Source organism: Geospiza fortis, unplaced genomic scaffold, assembly GCF_000277835.1.
Source record: "Geospiza fortis unplaced genomic scaffold, GeoFor_1.0 scaffold200, whole genome shotgun sequence".
In the NCBI taxonomy this organism is placed as follows: Eukaryota; Metazoa; Chordata; class Aves; order Passeriformes; family Thraupidae; genus Geospiza; species Geospiza fortis.
Window position 1 is genome coordinate 4,070,636 of NW_005054353.1, and position 20,832 is coordinate 4,091,467.

At 36.1% G+C, this 20,832-nt stretch overlaps 1 protein-coding gene across 3 annotated transcripts in view; it reads left to right on the forward strand.

Moving 5' to 3' along the window:
* OXR1 (oxidation resistance 1) overlaps positions 1-20,832 on the forward strand; it is a 227,912-nt gene that overhangs the window by 175,880 nt on the left and 31,200 nt on the right. For all 3 annotated transcript variants that reach the window (XM_031058973.1, XM_031058972.1, XM_031058974.1), the window contains exons 6-10: positions 1,039-1,191; positions 9,422-9,606; positions 12,869-13,653; positions 17,085-17,253; positions 20,353-20,515. In XM_031058973.1, the coding sequence (XP_030914833.1) occupies positions 1,039-1,191; positions 9,422-9,606; positions 12,869-13,653; positions 17,085-17,253; positions 20,353-20,515 (1,455 nt within the window). The remainder of the gene's footprint in view (positions 1-1,038; positions 1,192-9,421; positions 9,607-12,868; positions 13,654-17,084; positions 17,254-20,352; positions 20,516-20,832) is intronic.

Here is a 20,832-nt window from a genome sequence, read left to right on the forward strand (position 1 = left end):
AGTGCCAGAGACATAATGAACTGAAAACAGTTGTTCATAATGTTCCTAGATGTGATTAAAGGCATTTATCTGCAATCTGTACTGGTGAATAGAACTGAACAGGAAAGCAGAAAACCAAAAGGAATATGGGAGTTCTCATTTATAAAAATAATAATATTTTATTAGTAACTAAAAATAGCAATTATGTATGAAATTAAAGCCTTTAGATGTAGGTGAAGCGCCAAAGCAGGGTTTCTGTGCCTATAAAATAGGCTTTGGTGAAGTCTGTCTACTGTTTGTTTATCTTTAGTTTGAAAACAAATTTTTTCATTGTCTGTCCTGTCCCTAGGGTTCCATGTGCACTACTTAGTTGGATATACTGGTAGATAGTGAGATAGATAACTCTATTATCTTCCCAGGGAAATAATGAAGGTAATCCTCTGAAAGTTAATTCCAGGCATGTGAATGATAAAGATGGTTGGAAACAGCCAAAGAGAATTTACCAAGGCTATATCATACCTGACAACACTGATTGCTTTCTGTGAGGAAATGACAGGCTCAGCAGATGAGGGAAGGCATGTTTCTTACCCTGGCTAGAGCCAGGCTCTTGACACTGTTCCAAAGCAGCCTTGTTAAAATACTGGGAAAATGTGAACTGAATGGGTAGAGTAGAACATGGGCCAGAAACATTGCCAGGATCATTGTGTTCAAACTTATTCAACATTTGTGTATGTGATTTTTTTAAAATCTTTTTTAGAATCATAGAATAGGTTGGGTTGGAAGGGGCCTTAAAGATATCCAGTTCTAACCCCTCTGCCATAGGCAGAGACACCTTCTACTAGATCAGGTTATTCACACCCCCATCCAGCCTGGCCTTGAACACTGTTTGCTGTCTTGGTGGTCAGTTTCAAATCCTTGAGTCCCTGTTGGGGCTGTTCTTTTATAATCTGTCCATCAGTTACCTGACTGGTCAAATTACGCAGCAGAAAATCTCCAGAAGTTGATATTGAAAAAAGCAAGTTGCTAAGTTCTTCTTTGTTTCTTTCTATTTCCTTTCAGGATTCAGATGGAGTCCAACAGAAGGAGTCAGCTGTCTCGCCAGCACATGCATGTGTTCGTCCTTCAAGAGTGGTATCATCCACCTCCGAAGAGGAGGAAGCATTTACAGAGAAATTTCTAAAAATTAATTGCAAGTACATCACTAATGGCAAGGTACTGAAACATTCAGGTTTTACTGTTACTGTATAGAATGTAATAATAAAACATGTTTAAAGTATAAACATAGAGTAGACTTTAGTCGGGGATGAATAGATGAATCAACTTACATACATATGTCTGTATAAATATACTAATTTTTTTAACTCACTGTTTCTTTCGGGTTCTCCAGGCCTCTTGTTCAGGACATGATTGATGCAAGCAGTTGATATGTGACAGACATCTCTGATGCTGTACTGTTACATAAATCTTGTATGTTGAGGGCATGAGGTCTGTTTGTTCCTTATGTTAGTATCTCTCTTAGGTAATTTTCTTTACTTACAGTGGACAAAAACATGTATAAACTGTGCTAGGAAATATACAGCTGCATAGCTTTGCTTCCTTTTTTTTTTTAAAGCAGGACAGGGTGAGCAGAATAAACTTCTGATTCTGCAAACAAGTTCTGTATTGTTCACCATTTGGCTTGGTGTGGTGTGGTAGAAAACTTGATTTTGTTTTTTTCTTTGAAGCAGTTAGAGTTCTTTCAATAGCATCATTACACAAAATGCCTCAAAGTTAGTGACACTTGATTAACGTGTGTTTAGCTCATAAATGCACAATTCTTGCACAGACTTCTAGGGACTGAGGTAAAGTGTTTTGACGTTATCTCAGAGCACTTTACCAAAAATCAAAATGTATTGCTCCACTACCTCGCAGAAAAGTTACTAGTAGGCACTTTATCTATGAAAAATACCTTCCCTGAATGAATGCAATAAAATTCAAAGTACTTCTAATATTTCTTCCTTTGCCTGAGGTTCAGGTGTGTATATAGAAATAACACTGTTTCTGTGTTGTTCAGCAATAGGTTTCCGTATAAGGTACACTAATGATAAACAGGTTAATAAAAATCTCCTGAAACTGTGATTTTTGATTTTTTGGCTGATGGGGAAAGGATTGCAAATCTATGTGTGTCTAGGCTTCAAGCCTTTTGACAATATATGTGTATTGACAAAAGCTGCTTGTTAGAAGTTGGTGATGCAAGTACTGGAACAGCTTTGTTTTTTACTTTGTTCTGCTTTGCAGATATTTTTTTTCACTTGTTGCATTCTGTCTGTAGGTGACTTTCTTAGGTTGATCCGAGGCACATCCTTACTTATCAGTTTTAAGTGCTGTTATGCAGAGGAATTGAGACCTGTGAGCCTTTGTTAGAAATTGGATGTACTGAAAAAAATCTGGGGTTAAAATTTACAGCATATTATTTATGTGCTGTAATTTTTCGTCACGATATTACAGGAAGTATTAATGGTCTTTGGCTTGCAGCATTACAGCCTATTTTCTGAGAACTTCAGGGAGAATTTTGTTTGTAAAAAGTTGTATAACCCATTGCAGTGTCTGTCCATACCTGGGGAGGTGGGTGGGAGAAAAATGAGTACTGACTTACTCAGATTCGAGTGCCAGATCTTGTAAGTTTAGCATGTAATTTAGACTTTGTGCCACATGTGGTAAGAATGTCCTCTTAAATGTTGTCTTGCCTCTCCTTGATACATTTCCTCATTATGCAGGATGATAAACTTGCAAAAGTTTTTTGGAGAAAGCTTAAAAGATTCATCCTTTGCTTTCTACTCTGAAAGGGATTTTTGAAGCTCTTAGGTAGCCATTCTTTAGGGCTTCAGCTGTGAAGTCTGTCATCACTGTGACTGCTGCTTGTAGGCTGAAATCTAGTGAAGGCCTATTTTACAGTGTGTCTGTACAAAAGGGCTTTCATTAGGGTAAGATTGTCTCATTTGTCACTTTTTAAAACTGCTTATTCTCTGTGTGGTTGGAGTTGCATTTAGTCACACTCGTGACTTTCTGGACAAGCACAGAGGAATTCTCTGAGGAGCAGTGTCTGGAACCTGGAATGCTTGCTCTGTTCATTGCACTTGCTCTGTGTTAGCTGGTTATGGCTACTGATAGAGGCAGGATGTTGAGCACAGTAAGAGGCAGGGTCATGGGAATATTCTGTACAGACAATAAATCAGTGTGACCAGTGTGCTGCAGTCACACCTTGACTTACTGCTTACTGTATACATAGGTGTGCCCTGTTTTACAACTGCACTGTTGGCTTCTACTTTAGAAAAGTGTGCTGCTCTGGGTTTTTTTTCTTCTTTGCACTGTTTCTTGTGCCAAAACAAAGGTACTTTAAAAAGTCTGCATGATTGTAACTGAAACTAGTTAGGGAAGTTTGGAATTCTTTTTATTGTTGCTAAGTTTTACTTAACTGTTTTGAAATGTAGTAGGTAAAGGAAAATTACTAATACTGAGGCTTGAAAAAACCCAAACCACTGACCTGGAAATGAAAGCACAGAAAACACACATTTATTGCTCATTAAGTGAAAAGGAGCATAATGATGAGGTTCAAAACTCCTACAAGAAACAAGACATAAAATAAATGTTATTTTCATGATAAAAGCTTAATAAATCATAAATTATAGTTTTTATTCAACCTTGTGTGTTCAAGAATGCAATGGAATTATTTAGAGAACTTATGTTTGAGAACTTCTTGTTAGGAGTCCTTTCAATCTTTCTTAGAACTGTTTTACTAAGCTGCTTAATCTTAATGCGTGGGCTCACCAATGTGATAGTTTGGCTCTAAACCTCCCTTTATAATGATTGTTCAGATTTCCATCTCAGGTTTTACATGGGAGTTAGAGCTTCCCTTTCCTGAGGTGTAAGTAATTTTAATGGTAAGACGACACAACTGATTCAGAACTGAATATATACATGTGCAGTTTAATCTACCTTCCATATGTATGTTTTTGTGTATCTGGATTAATATTTTCTAGAGCAGCTTTAAGACTCAAGAGATATATTTTTTTTAATAACCTAGAATTTCCACATGGTTTTTAGTAATAGAATGATTTAGCATTTCTCTTTGAGGATCTTAAATCAGAATTTCACCTGAACAGAATTTTACTTCACTTTACTTTAAAATCTATTGCATGTGGGAAACTTCATTTCTACAAGTGCTGTTTTGGGGAGTTTTGTTCCAGAACCAGAACTTCCTGTAACAGTATCGTGTTGAATTACTTAGTAGCTGCATGCAGAGTCTAGTTTGTATTTCATTTTCATAGCCAGTATTTTTAGTATTTTTTCTCTCAACAATTACTTAATAATTATGGTCCAAGAGAAACAAGTCATTGGTTATTTTGTGGAGGATGCCCTAAAAATCTGTTTCTCACGGCTCTGTAGCAACAATTGAGTTGTTTATAGATGCTCATCTTTTAAATTATTTTTTCCCAAGGACTAGAAAATGAGGAGATTAGAGCAAACATCAGTATACTGGAGTCATGTAGCAATTGGTAGCATGCATGCAATTTTTGCTTGAGCTTGTGCTCTGATTTGCAGATCTCTAACAACATTGTTAGCACAAATAATTCTTGTGGCCATTTTGAAAAATTGAATTTGTAAAAAATTGAGTCAAAGAGCTTTTCTGAAATGTTAATTGAGTATTTGATTTATTTTAAGGGGATCTGGGCTGAAGACCCAACTTAATAGCCCACAAAGGAGAAGCTGGATTCATCTTTTTTTAATATGGGTAGATGAGGGCTTTGTTTTTCATAAATAAGCCCCACAATATTCTTCACTTTGAAGAATATATTCACACTCAAAATATTTTCAATAGCTTAACCAGGTCAGAGAAGGAGCTTGGGAACTTTCTCCCTGCTCCAAAGGCAAGGAACCAAGGAGATTATATATGGGGACTAGGCTCTCAGTCATCTTTGGTGTTTATAAGATGGCAGGGGAGGTTAGTTTGTTGGAAGTTACTTACCAAAAACAGCATTACAGAATCATTTAGGTTGGAAAATGCCTCTAAGGTCGAGTACAATCTTTTCCTGATCACATGTTGTTGATTAGACCATGGCACTAAGTGCCACATCCAGTCGTTACTTGAACCTCCCAGGATGGTGACTCCACCACTTCACTGGACAGCCCATTCCAATGCTTAACAACCCTTTTTGTGAAGAAATTCCTCTTGATGCCCAGCCTAAACCTCCTCTAGCACACCTTGAGGCCATTTCTTCTTGTCCTGTTCCTGGTTGCCTGGGAGAAGAAGCTAGTGCCCACCTGGCTACAACCTCTTCTCACATAGAGAGTAATAAGGTCCCTCCTGAGCTTCCTCTTCTCCAGGCTGAACAAGCCCAGTTCCCTGTGCTACTGCTCACATGACTTAATCTCTAGACCATTCACCAGCTCAACTGGTATTTTATGAACTTGCTCCAGCACCTCAATGTGCTTCCTGAATTGAGGGATCCAGAACTGAACACAGTATTTGACATGTGACTTCCCAGTGCTGAGTACCAAGTGACAATCACTGCCCTGGTCCTGCCAGCCACACTATTGATACAGAGATACTCCAGGGTTTTTTCTGGCATCACCTTTATTACCCATTCCTGGATATTTTATGATATGGCTGTGGCATCTGCTGCCATAGTGCACAAATATGTATAAGTAACCAGAAAAGTTGTTTTAGAGCCTTAAATGATGAGTGCATGATACTAAAATGCTCAGGAGTTCATCGTTGTGTACTCTGATACAATAGTTCTGGAGTATATGTATTTTAGGAATGCTAACTTAGAAATGTGTCTAATCCTTCATTTCCAACAAGGAAATGAAGTTTCAGGTATTTCCTTTAAAGAATGGATGCAATTTTTTGTTGACTTATGCAAAGCTGTGGTGTTAGCTCTCAAATGCTGGAGTTGCTGCAGTTCTCATCTCTCAGGAAGGACTGAGCATAATGAGCAGCTCTTAAGCAATTGGCTAAAGGCTTGTGTGCTCCCACTTGTATGTTTTGTTCTGATGTTCTTTTTTCCTCCCAGCATCAACAGCACTTGGTTTCTGTCCATACTAAGAAACAACATCTGTTGAGTAATAGCTTTAAGGAAGCTTTTACTCCTGCAAACAAGGTAGTAAAGACAGAACATATTATTCCTGTAAGAGTCACAGAAATTGTAAGAGCGAGTGTCAGAAACATTGGCATGTCTGAAAATGAGTAACTAAAATCTGCAGCCAAACAAAATTTTTCTTTATCTGGCTCTTAACCTGAGCATTGCTTAGCTACCTGGGTTAACATTCAGTGATCCTTGGAGGTAATAATGAAAAGTGACAGAAATACTAATGCTAATTAGTGTATTATTAGGAACTTAATTTTTATTCATTTGGAGCAGCAGTTCTTCTCTAGAAAAGTATACTCAAGTGTTCATCTAGTAACTGTGGACCATGCCTAGTAACTTGTGAACCAGAATTGTTGCATTATGTTTTTTAGATAGATAAGGATAAAATAGGTCATCTCTTGTTAAGGTGCTATAAATCTGTTGTTTTCAAGATACCTCTGTAATCTTTCTCTTCCTTATAGTAATTGCGAGTGAAGTGTTTGATCAGCCACTTCGTCAAATCCAGATAAAAGTCTTCTAGGTCTGAATTCTCAATTTCTATTGCTGTAGTAAATTTTACATGGAAATACACTTTCCAGTTAATTTTCATGTTGAATACCTGCCTACCTGTTGGTGTTGAGGGTTTCTTCTAAGGTCAAGATAAGCTTTTATTATTTCTAGCCTTGTCTTCAAGGCTGCAGAGGTAAGCTTTAATCCTTAATTCCATATGTGCTAAGGCCATGTCAATGTACCAGTTTAGGATTCTTTGCCATTAAGTGGGTCATTGTCAGTCTTCTCTAGGAAGCTTCTGTTTACAATAGAAGGTCTCTTAATGTTGTTTTTCTTATATAGTGAGTAGCCTTGCACATGCACAGATTTTTGTCCTTGATAGCATGGTGTTTGCTTAAGATACTAACAAGCCTGGCTTGTGGGCTTTGGGAGGGGTAAGTTGGTATTTTCTGAACTGCTAAAACTGATTCTGAAGCAAGACAACTGAAATTAGTAGTTGATGTGTAACTGGTTCTTCATACATGTTATTCTGATGATGTGACTCTAATATTCAGATAAGCCATGTCAAACATATGAAGCTTTTTTCTTGAATCAATTTTTGGCCTGTGCTTTCAGCTGAGGCAGTCTTATCTGTGCTCTTGAAAGCAAGTTATAAAGCATTGGAGTTTGTTGACACAAATGATATCTTAGTTGTGACAGCACATCCCTTGACAGAAAAATATCATTTCTTTATTGCCTCAAAAGCTTTTGCACATCCTGTGCACTTAATTTATCGAGGAAGGTTCATGAGATAGTGGACAAATGAAGACACTATTATTCTGGAAATGAAGAGCTCTCTAATGAGCTCAATTACTGTTTTTTTTCTACTGAGTGATACGTAATTGTGGAAGTTGGTGTTGAACACTTAAGTCCTTCAGATAGAGCAGTCATACAACCTTACCATTTTCTCTTCAGCCTGGCTGTTTTGAAGATCCACATGCAGTATTTGGGCAGTGAAAGAACAGGATAGGATATTTTGGTTGGAAGTGACCTACAATGATCATTTAATCCAACTGCGATCAAGACTATGACAATTTCTGGGTCAGATATAGAGAGTATTAATAAAATTCCATTTTCATGACCATTAATGAAAGAGCTCAGATGTAGAAAAGCTGTTGCTTTTTTGGTTTTAATTATGCACTGAATTTACAGAAGTTATATTTGTTTAAAGAGAAGCAGTCATTCTTCTGAGTAGACTCATTGACTTCTGCAGTTTTGTTAAATTTGTTTTCCAGACTACAATAGATAAAACAAAATGTAGACTTCTCTTGACAGTTGTCCTCTTGGAGGACAACCTTGAAAGTCTATTTCCACAATACAGGGCCAGGAAAAAAATGGCCATAACAGCCTTGTTTCAGTACTTTAAGCACCTTGGAATTATGTAGATGTCTTCTGCTGACTTCAAAGTCTTCAGCACATGTGTTGCACTCTAAAAGATGTATATGAAATCTGATTAAGCACTGAACAACTAAAAGACTCAAGCACAGATGCTTGGGCTTTTTTTGAGACATGTCTTCATTTTTCCATGCTAGAAATACCGTTGGTCATTGTTGAGACTTTAATAACACTTTTGTTTTGGTTGGGTTTTTTTATAACTTGCACTTTTCTTTTTACTGGTTGGTATCTTTGCTTTCCTATTGTGAAGGTCATCAACCATCACCTGGGAACAAAATTTCTCGAGTTCAGAAGAACTGTATCTGTGTTTGTGCTGTGCTAATGTCTTCTCAAAACAAAATTGAAAACAGTCTCCTCCAATACACACCCTTTATAATAGTTTTGAATGTTTTATCAGTAAGGTCAATATTTAATTCCTTCAACAGCACGTGAACTGAGTTCTTGAGTGAAAATTTGGAATGTCTGACAAGATTTGCAAAGTCTTTAGGAGTCAAGATCTGTAACTGAAGTATTCCTGTCACTCTACTTAAAGCCAGGTTTTCTTCTGTTCATAATTTTAGCTCAAACTCCACTGTTCCAACAGTTAAATGAATTTCTGTAGCAGGCAAATGCTGTTTGCATGTGTTTCTAACTTTTTTTGTTCAGAGTTGAACATATTGTAAATTAACTTTGTTTTTATACTTGTATTGTATAAGAACCCTACAATTCATAGAATATAAACCTCAAAGTTTTTCATAGTTAAATTTTAAACTCTACTTGCATTCGTGTACTGCAGTAGTATCATTGTGATTAAAACCATCCAAAGTTTCATCTTTGATAATCTTGAGTCTTTTTATTCTAGTTTCATTCTGTAAATGTGTTTCTCCAATCAGTCACCGTGTCCATTAAGTTAGAAGGATTTGTATCAGCCTCTCTGTTACTTTTGTGTAAAATAAATTAAGATAAATGATAGGTTTTTAAGGTCTCTCTAAATAAATACTGGAAAGTGAGACAGAAGAGTTAAGAGTCAAGTTTTAGACAAAAATTGCTTTCAAACCTACCAGTTAAGCTGTGTGGTTATCTGGGAAGGATGTCTCCTTATCTCAGAGGAGCTGTTTAGTGTGTTCTTCAGTATGTAAGGTTTCTCTTATGTTACTAAAACCAGTTATTGATTAGTTGTGAGGAATAAAACTCTTTTATTTTGGGAAAGCAGGTGGTATTAATTTGCTTCCCCAGAAAAAGTTAGTTTCTTGTGTTTAACAGTGACTTAGTAACATAACAGGTTGCTTAAAAATAAATTAAAAATGGCTTTATTAAAAAAAAATAGAAAACACCCTTTTCCTTCTGAAAAATGAAGAATAAGCTGGAATTTGAAGGAGAAAAATTACCACTTCTTTTCCCTCTCATTTTAGGGTACGGTCAATGGTGTGCTGCTAGTGACGCCAAATAATATAATGTTTGATCCTCATAAAATGGATCCTCTGGTCCAAGAGAATGGCTGTGAAGAATATGGCATCATGTGTCCAATGGAAGAAGTGATGTCAGCTGCTCTGTATAAGGAAATTGTGGACAGCAAAATTAAGGAGTCATTAAGCATGTAAGATAGAACAGTATTTGTAAAGCTTTGAGTAAATCTGAACTGTAGCCACATTGTTGACCATACAAAACTAGCAAACCAGCCTTTTCCTTATTTTTCTTGTTAGGAGAGGATATCAAAGATTGGCTTGGAAAGATCCTATAGAAAGTTTGCTTTACCTTCAGTTCTCACGTCCTATATATGACGCAGGATGAATCTTCTTCTGTATACATGGATTCTAATTTTCTCCAGTAGTCTCTTATAAAGATCTGTGTTACCACATAATTTCTTCTGCCCCTTCCCCACTATGGAAACAGTAGTCGATGTTGTTTGGTTCTTTAATAATTTAAAAACTGGTGTTCACAATAAGAAAGTGCAGCTTTGACGATTTTAGGTACAAATTTTTATTGTTTAGCATTTTTCACTTGCTTCTCAATCTTGCTGCTCTGACAAATGATTTAAATTAATTTTCTAAGATTTGTATATATAATTATGGGCCTAGGAGTATATTTTTCTCCTTTTATGGCTAGGAGAGGGACTGCATATTCACCTTAGGTGTGGTGTTTTTTTGGAGTAAACAGTGAATTTGCATTGGTGAGGTCTAAGCACGGGTGTTTAGTACAGCAGGCATTTAAAATCAATTTTTAAGAGCATTAGAGAAATCTTTGTTCCATTCTCTCTGGTTTTTTATGGCGAGCTTTTATATTATCATCAGAAAAAGATAAATTCTGTCTTGAAATCCAAAAAGGATTAAAAAAAAAATCATGCCCCCTTTACCTATCACAGCCCATAAAACACAAACATTTGCAGACTGCCTCAATTATCTAGCTGTAGGGAAGTGGGCTTCTTTTACCAGGAGAGTGTAAAGCTGCTTGCTTGATATGTAATGCTATACCCTATTAAAATAGTTACATTTTTTTTAAGATACTCAATAACTCTTAAAAATATCCTCTTACAGTTCATATAGGTAGTACCCTAATACGTCTTTCTTGATAATCTTAACTATATGGACACTCAGAAGTAGTAACCTGCCTCGTACCATTTATGAGCTCAGTTTTGGCATAAACCTGGGAATGAATGGGTATCTTGGCAGGGTCTTGTTTGCTGCCCAATGTCACGTGTCTATTGAAAGGCCAACTGAAGTACGTGCTGCTACAGTGGTACTTTTGGGGCTTTTGATGTAGAATGATGATGCCTTCAGCATAATTTTTTTCTGGAAGTTTATTTTCCAGACTGAGTTTTAAAAAGTAGCTCACAGTTCCTATTTCAATTGACAGACAGTGTAAAGAATTAGATAACTCTATGCTTGAGTCATGTTATTGCAGTTGCAAAACAAGTATTTTTCTAAAATGCTTAGTTTGTTAATGACTTAATGATGCTATTGATTTTTGTGCTCTTGTAGCACATGCATTTTCTCTTTTGTTTATAATATGAATGCATGTGGAATGAAAACATGTCTGCTAATAAAAGGTCATACTCTGCATTCAGAGGCCTGTATGCCCAATTTGATTTATTTTTCTTGTCAGCTGTATGAACTAGTGGGTGCAACACTAGCTGCTAGCATTTTCTTCAGTCCCTGCACTTTTGTGCCTAGCTAAATATGAGGCATATTTTTAAATTTGGGAGAACAAATCTTTTAAGTCTAAACAGAAGTCCTAACATCTTCGGCTAGATCTGACAAGACCTATGTGTCTTGAGGTATTTGACACTTAAATCATGTTTTCTCGCTGTTTTGTTTTTTTCCTACATATTCTGCTGTTGTAGTTAATCTCCTTCCACTCTCCCAGTTTTTCCAACTGTCAAACCTGCTAAAACTTGGCAAAGCAATCTTATTTTCAGTATTCAGATTATTGATATGGAAAATGGTCATAAGCCCAATGGACGCTTTGGTTCTTAGAACTAAAATTTCATGTTGTATGGTTTCTATATATAACCCACAATCTGCTAAAACAGGACAAAAATATCTGGCTGCATACAGATGTTTTACAGATTTCATGAACCCTACATTGTACTTCTCTATGAGCACCTATAATGAGCATAATCCTGCAAATTTAAAGAAATGGCCTAGTCTAATAGATAATGAATTCTAAAGCTGAATCCACATGCTTTGTAAGCAAAATCATTCCGTCATTTAAAGCTTACTACAAGTTTCATGTTGATGCTTAGATAAGACAGTGCATGTGCTTTGCAAACATCCTGAGCTTTAGCAGCATCTCAGTAATATGATGTAAGTGAATGTGAAGTTTTGTGAGACCGTAGAGTGAATTTATTGTCCTTCAAAACAGAGAATAATGTACAAGCTTCTTAAAAGCATTTAGTACTAGGTAATGGAAGAGCTGGTGTGCTTCTGATAGCAAAGAATTTGACATTGAGAACTCTAGTCATGAGTAAGTTAAATATGAGAATTTTTTGTGATGGCTGTATACTGCCCAGGTTTTTTGACAACAGAGAAAAGCTTGAGTTCTGTAGGTTTACTTGAGCGTGTTCATAGTACCTCTCTGGTCTTCCTCTTCTAAAAGTCATAGAATTTCTTGTGGGTTTATTTTGAAAGGCAGGTTTAAGCAAGATTATTTCCTCTGGGTAAAATAAATTTTTATGCTTGCTTTTTTTTGCACTATTTATCAGCATCTTCAGTTGTATCAAGTAGTTTCGGGTTTATTTTGCCAAACAATGGTGTCCTCAAAGTTATGTCCCTGCTGAAGACACTAAACACTGTTTCAGGTATTTTCTGTGGGCGTAATAGTGAGATCTACTTTGATGGTTCCCACTGTTCTGCCTTTACTGGCTGTGATATCTGAGGTTAGACCAGATGATTTCTGCCATTCATGTCTTACCTGTGAGCAAGGTGTCAGCTTCCTTGTAGGGTGGGACATGTCTGTACAATTGTACTGACTACTTGGGGAGACAAAACCCAAAAAAACTATGGATGATTTTCACCTTTAGAGATTATGGTTGTGCATAGCTTTTTGTTGGTTTTACTTTGGTTTTTATTTTATTTTTACACTTTAAGTGCATCTCACAATATTGTTAGTTTCATAGGAGAGTTTCTTGTGAAAGTAAAGTCATGAACTTGGGAAGTCCCAGCAGTGTTGTGCTGACAAAAGGTCAGCCACGTTTACCATTATGGTATCATAATATTTTATGCTTGTTTATTACTAATACTCTGGATTAAGTTGGTTTTTAGGGTGTTTGTTTGTTTTAAGAGCTTGAACAAAACAGTGAAGAAAAGAGCTTGATACTTTAGAGGTACCTGTTATAACAACATTCTTATTTTGCTCAACAGAGATGTAGAGCAGCTGTCAGTAAGGGAACTTGGCCATTCCAAGAAAGCTGCGAAGAGCAATACGGATGACACGGATTCCAGGGTTCGGGACACAGGCAATGACAGTGCTAGTACTGCCCCAAGAAGCACAGAGGAGTCTCTTTCAGAAGATGTATTCACAGAATCAGAACTCTCTCCAATACGGGAGGAACTGGTTTCCTCAGATGAGCTTCGACAAGATAAATCTTCTGGAGCATCATCGGAATCTGTCCAAACAATAAACCAGACTAGTGCTGAGTGTTTAACAGTCATTTCAGACTCCAATGAAGCTGCCAGTGACTTAAAGCCCAGTGCCGAAATGGTTGTAGGTGTTAAACAGTTTGGTACCCACTTAAGTTCAGAAAGTGCTAAAATGTCTCTAAAGGGGGGACAGGAATCTGGTGAAAACACTGCAGATGTCCTCCAGCAGTCTTTGCAAAGATCACAGGGTAGTGAGGAGCACAGCAAGGGGACAGAAGTGGGCAAGGATCAGGGTTCCTCACTAGGGAAAAAAGCAGATAATGAGATGGAAGAGGAATGTCCAGGTTGTGAAGATACCACAGACTCTCAAAAGAAAGAGACACCTAGCGAAGGAAAAGTAGTGGGAGACCAAAGTCAAGACTCAGAGGCAGAAGTTGAAGAACTCCGCAAGCTCTGGAAGACCCACACTATGCAACAAACAAAACAACAAAGAGAAAACATGCACCAGGATTCACAAAAAGAGATCAGTCAGAAAGCTGTATCTGCAGGAGATGGGCGGTTAGAAGGTGAGTGGGTACTTATGGGTACAGTATTAACCTTCATATTTAAAATCTATCACCCTCCAGTTTAATGGAAATTTTGAATTTTTTCATTCTGTACACCATATTTCTCCATGTGCTGGTTTTATTTCTCATTGGCTTGAAGATACTCCAGAGTTAAACTTTACATAAACTTTTGGAGAAAATATTTGGTGCTTTCAGAATGCTGTTTCACTTGCATCTTGTCTTACTTTGATGATGACTAGAACAATGTTAAGCATCCAAAAAGCTTGATTCAGGAAAAGTAAGGGCTAGATATTAGGAAGCTAGTGCTGTGGATACAGTGAACTGCTAGGTTTTATTTCTTCAGTACCTTGATTCTTCTGCAAAGATCAGGGTCCTGGGATTATTAGTTGGAAGTTACCCTTAAAGTCTGTTCAAGTTTTTATCATACAGAAATACGCTGTGCCTTTAAACAACTTCAGTATGCTTCTGGATGAATTTGAATTTGCTTTCTAAAAAATTCACAAGTTACTTTCGGATGTCTTCCCATCTTACTAATAGAGATAACTGAACTGTTTGTTTCTTTGGTTAGCAGAAGTTCATTTACACTTCAAAATCTTATATAATGGTTTTTTGCTTGTTGTTTTTTTTGGGGTTTTTTGTTTTTGGTTTGTTGGGCTGGGGTGTTTTTCTTCTTTTAAGGAAGTAAATGAATTTTGAAATTTGAAGCAGATGAATACTTGCATAATTCTGTGATAAATTTGGCTTTTATGCCCTAAATATTAGAAGTATTTCTAATACTTCTGTCTACTTTCTAATACCTCTGGTGGATGTCAGCTAGCAGTAGTTGCTGGTTGTAACTTTAAAAGAATTCAGGTACTAAGTTTTCTTTGGCACAATTGCTGCTTTTCTTACAACTGAATATTTGTAACTCAGTAGCATTAAATGCTTTAGTTTTGTTTTTTTGTAAGATTGTATCATTGACTGACTGCAGGTTGTTCGTCTGTTATGTGAGCTGTATATTTGCAGAGTAAATATGTATATAACCAAAAAAGTGTCTGCATACAGTCCTACAGAAGAGTGCTGGCTAGAAACCTTATATGCACATAGTGCTGCTGCCTCACTCAAGGTTGGTGGGGTAAAGTACAAAGGAAAAAACACAAAAAGCACAAGATGCCTTTTGGAGATTTGTACCAATTCAGTCCAACTTCAGTTGGAATTATTACATCTCTTATTCTTGCATGTTGTATTAGCAGAATGCAAATAAATGAGTAAATTATGAAGTAATATTTCTCAGTCTAGATAGATTTGGTGAAGCTTCTACAGACATGATGAAACAGAACCAAGATAAAAGCATAGATCTGCTTTATAGCTCTTGAAAAACATCAGGCTGTATATGACATCTATTAGCAGCAGGTCACTAAAAACACCAAGTCATTAAAAATTTGAAATATAGTAAACACTTAAAAGTAGCCTTTCTCAAAATAAAATGCTGAAGTAGTCCTACTATGAGTTTTGGATCAGTAAGTTACCTAGACAGTCTTTTTGTCCCTTTCATATAGCAGGAACTTAGTTGAATTTTTCTCTTTTGTGGCGCTTTTGAGAATTTAGATCTTGAGAACTATTGTTTTTTGAACTTTAAAGAAGTCAGATGTTTGAGTTTGGAATTAATGAACTTTAAAGAAGTCAGATGTTTGAGTTTGGAATATTTGTTCTGAATGTTGAGGTCATGCAATGCAAGTAGACGCATCAAGTTTAGAATAACTTAAAATGTCTCACTTGTATCTGCTTTTATTTTTTTATTGCCCAAGCTTCTGTTTTTACAGACACCTTTGTTAACCACTGGACTGAAATAAAGCTAGGTGTGGTTGATACTTTGGAGAAATTGTAACAATCTCTAATTTTATGTGTGTAAAAACAAGTTAAAATATCATTAATGATAGCATGACAAAATATTTACAGCTTAGCTGAATATTGGCAGACATTGAAAAGGAAAGACAAGAAGAATGAGACACAGTAGCCATTGCTGAAATCTTTTCTCATTAATTATGTATCAAATATACAAGAAATTGGAGAACTCACTTAAAAAAGCGTCTGAAATAGTCATTTTGAGACTTGGGGCAGAGCTAAATTGTTTGGTTTTACTTTTTCTGATAGCTGGAACCATAGTCCCACTTCTCTGAACTCAGGGAAGTCCTAATCTGCTGCTTCTGAAGGACTAAAATTAAAACTGCCAAATCATTGAAAAGTTTTTATCTAACACTGGCACAGAGTTTGCATGTCAGTCCTATGAAACAGGCTTTTTTTGTTTATTTTTGTTTCTTTTTAGTGTTTTTTTTCAATCTGTCAATTTACCTTTGAGTTTACACATTAATAAAATACTTCCAAATAATGCATGTTATTATGGCTAATTTACTATACTATATGCTGCAGGTATAATTCTAAAATGTTGACTGAAAACATGACTGAAAATTGGAGTCACACATTTAAATAGTTACTAAAAAAGAAATAGTCTTTTGTGGAACAGTGCTGTTCTAAACTTCATGGTAAAAATCTTATTGAGAAAATGCTTATAGAGCAAGAAGGTGATGTTTTCTGTGCTTAGTGGTAAAGAAAAGATGTGTCCTGGGAAACTGAAACTTATCTGTATGTACATATAATACCAGAGCTAGGATAAACCCTTTATTGTCATAACTGATCCTAATAACTCTTAAAATTACATTTTCCTTTCTTGCTATAAAAAAGTCTCTTGTGGCTGGAGGATTTGGCAAATCATCTAGTAAAGAAAAAAGTTTAAGAAGGCTTCTTACTTTAGCTTGTGCTGACTTGACAATTCAGACCTTGAGGGTAGTCATATAATTCTATGAGTTCAATTAAATATACCACCAGAGAGAAAAATCCTGTGCTGCAAAATCCAGTATCCTTCACCCTGAGGTGGTGTTCATACCATTGAGGTGTTTGATATAGCTACAAAATTAAAATTCATCTTAATCCTGTATCAGTAGGGCCAGAATGTTTTCCCTTGTAAGTGATAAATAACTAACAACATCTCTGACACATGTGAATCAAGCCAAAATACATATTTAACGCAATATCTTTTTCGTGTATGTGGGATACTGTTTAATAGTGGGAGGGTGGTGATTCAGTGTTGAGAGTATGCATAAAGAATACTTTGAATACTTCCAAGCATGGATGAAATGCTGTAACACTGTGATCTTAGTTGGAAGCAGAAATGAATGTTAGAATTTAGTTTGTTGTAGTCTGAAGTTAATTCTGCTGTTGTGATATTCATAACAAAAAAGGACAGGTTATTATTACTATTTATCTTATCCCATCTCTCATTACTCACTTACATAAATGTTCTATATCCCTCAATTGTCTATTATAAAATTAATTAATGATTTTGTTGAGCTCTTTAGTACCTTGTGGACAGCTTACTTTGTCTTTATTATTAGGTTCTTCTGTTATGAAAGAAAAAAGACGACATCGATCTCACAAGTTTCTGTGTCTCAGGGTTGGAAAACCCATGAGAAAAACATTCGTTTCTCAAGCAAGTGCAACAATGCAACAGTATGCACAAAGGGACAAAAAACATGAGTACTGGTTTGCTGTTCCACAAGAAAGGTAAGACAGAGGCAAACTGTAAAAATCAGCAATTGCCAGTAGGTGTTTGAGCTTTTCATTTTTTCTGCACCATTCAAAATTTTGCAGCGACTGTATCTCTCTAAGTAATCACTAAAAAGGGTCAGTGTCTGAGGATGTTGTTGATTGGCTCGTATTGTATTTGCCATTGGAGTACCTCATTACCTTAGAGACATTTTACTGATTTACTTGAGTTACTTGGGAGTTTGGCAAGTAGCTTCTTATTATACTATTTAGGCTCTTGTTTGTAGCAAGTAAATAACAAAAGAATGAGTCAAGTGGTGTCTGGTGGAGGAAGTAAGTTCTGCAGCAAAATTTTTGTCTTTATCTGTGCTTCTCATTATTTGGAAACTTTCTAAAAATCCTCTCTGAGTTCAGAAGAGATAGCTGGGGTTCTTTTTTCTTTTCTTTGTATATGGAAGGTAAAACCTTTCCATGAGCTACCTTAAGCATGTCTACTGGAAAAATACCTGAATTTGTTGAACTCATTCAAAGACATGAGATTGTTCATGATCACTCACTGGTACAGCCTTGTATTCTGAGATGATTTTTACTGCTAGGAAACTGTGACTTCTTTTCAGCCCAAAATTGGTTTTTAGGGGTGTTACATCCTTGTCAAAGAGTGGGGAGAAAAGAAAGAAACAAAAAAATATTAGTTATCATCTGGTGTAAATACCTACCCACAATGATCAAGTCACTTTTCCGTCTTTTCTTTTGAGCTGAATGGCATAGAATGTCCAGTTGGGGCACTGCAGTTGAGGACAGATATGGATCAATTGGAGAGAGTCCAGAGGAAAACAGCAAGACTATTTAATGCCTAGAAAGTGTAACATATAAAGAAAATTAGAAGTAAGTGGGGTTCTTTAATCTAAGGAGAAAAGGTTGATTACAGAAATATAATTATTTTATACTGAAATTGGCTGCAACAAGAAAGGCAGTAGTCTTTTTTTATGTCCACTATGGATGGAAATGTGTGATGGGCTGAAATTATATCAAGTATTGTACTTATCCAACAGGTAGAATTGAGCCCATGGTAGTGCATCACTGACCTGCTTTTAAACACCACCCCTGCTACCTCTTAAGTGGTAAAGAGAATGCAAAGTTTTGAGTCAAAAGTCTGTCCCACTAATTCTGCTGCTGTTAATCCTGTCTGGGCCAGGAGTTCTCTTGTGGTTACAGTTAACTCAAATCTGCTTGTTCTAGCAGTATCGTATTTAATTTGAAATCAGATACATGTTTCATATACGCCAATGATGTCTAGATTAGTTGATTAAAATGATCACTGCCTCTTTGGTTCATTTTCTAATGTAGCAAGTACTTACCTTCAGTATAAAGCAGAATTGATCACCTGTTTTGTAAGAAAGGTTTCTTATTTTTTCAGTCTGTACTGACCTCCTTGGAAATTATTTTCATCTGTGAATTATTTTCTCTCTCTCTCTCTAACTGAATGGGGTAGTTTACTATCAGTATCAGTTCTTGATTCATTCAATGTGTGTCCTATGTTTTTTGTAAAGAAAAAGCTATGTTCTCATAGTGGGGTGTTTGTTTTCTTAATTTGGTGTTAACCTTGCTGAGTGCTAGTCTGCATAGATGAAAATACTTAGTGCCAATCCAGTTGTCTTTGTCACCGAGTGGTACAAAAGAGAGAAAAGCGTTATTTCAGTGTTCTTACTCTCAAAGGAGCCAGTCTGGGAAGGAGAGTCTTATAGTACCTTAAGCATCAAGTTTCATGTCCTTTTTCTAACTGCTATAATTATACATAAATCAAAGTTCTTGAAGAGCTAAAATCAGAACTTAAAAAAAAAACTTTCACGCTTTCATGACAACCTAAAATTGATGCCTCATTCAGTCCATGAGGAGTCTGCAGCCTCTTGTTTTGAACTTCTGTGATAGAATTTACGTAAACTTATGCTTCCAGAATGTTTTGTTCTTTGCTACTGCCTGAGAAAGATTTGCCCCCTTTTCTTTTTCCCTCCCCTTTTATCATTGTTCTTCAGGAGCCTCAATCTTAACAAGGGTGATTCTGGATAACTGACCCTGTTCAGAGACTACATACCTGTGTGCAGAAATTTTTTGGTCAGTGGTACATGAAAAATATAACTGCACTTTTGAGAAACTTTGAAGTTCTGTATCTCTTGCTGTTCTTCAAGTGTTCAGTTTTTCAAAGATTATTAAGGAAGGGAGAAGAAAAGGCTCAAATATTATTCTTCATGCTAATACAATACCCAGATATAGCAAATATCTCTGGAGAAAGACATAAGGAATATTCAAAGTCTTGCAACCAGAGCCATGAAGCTCTAGCTCTGACTCTCTTTTCCATGATCAAGAGATACTAGTGGATGCATTGCAAGTCCTTTTCCTGAGTGCTCTGTCTGTGCACCTGCAGCAAATACAGAATAGACTGACATCTGTTAGGATTACAAATAATTTTCTCCTGTGAATTAGGGTGATTTTGCTCTTCTGACTGGAGAACAGTGTTATTTGTGGCATATAAGTTAAAATGAGGTAACTTTGAATCTTGGTACTTACTATAGTTAGAATAGTCTGTAGCTTATGATTTTATGATTCATATATACATTTGCATGCTTTCAGCGGTCTTCCCCCACATCTGTAGTACTTTCCACAATTTGTACAATTCTGATTATGTCTTGGAAGTGGTCAGTTGTTCTTCAGGCATAGGGTAAACAAACATGCAGACATTTTTTAAATTCTAATTTTGTTTGGTTTTATGTAACTCTTTCTAAATAAGATTAAAAAAGTCTTTGTGTTTTATTTTGGGAGTTATTTCAATTTTAAGCAGAGGTATCCAATGGGACAGAAGTGGTTGAAAGATCATACTTATATGTGAAATCACAGCTAGTCCATTGCCAACTTGCTTCCTGTTCTTTTTCTCCAGAGTCAGCTTCATATATGTAAAAGCTGAAAAAAACCTAAAGAACTACCTAGGTTTTTTTCAAATGTGTCTCTAATATCTAGTAAAATATGAAATAGTATTTTTATTTTAACTTTAAATACTTGATATTATTAAACATCACAAACTTACCTTATTTTTTTTTCTGTGTCATAACTTGACTTTTCTAGGACAGATCACTTGTATGTCTTCTTTATCCAGTGGAGCCCAGAAATATATGCAGAAGACACTGGGGAGTCTCTTCGGGAACCTGGATTTATAGTGGTAAAAAAGAAGGATGAGCCTGAAACTGGTGAAGAATCGAGTACTGAAGATGCTGCTAAAGAGTGGGAGGTAAGGAAGAGCAGTATCAAAGATTTTTTTTTTAATACACACATTAGAATATATTAAAATATTATTAAATATTTTCCAGGAGGAAAAAAAGAAACACCTTATTAGTCTGATGATCATGATCATGGCTGTTCAGTTTATGCCATCCTAATGCTTTACTCTAACATCAGATTAGGGCAACATTTCACAATTCCAAATCATTTTTTTGTGTGGAGCAAGTTGTAACTTAAAATTCCTAGGGAAAGGAATGTGAGTACAACAACAAAGTTGGAATTTTGGTGAAGCAGACTTAGTTTTCAGTCTCATAAACTGACAGTTTT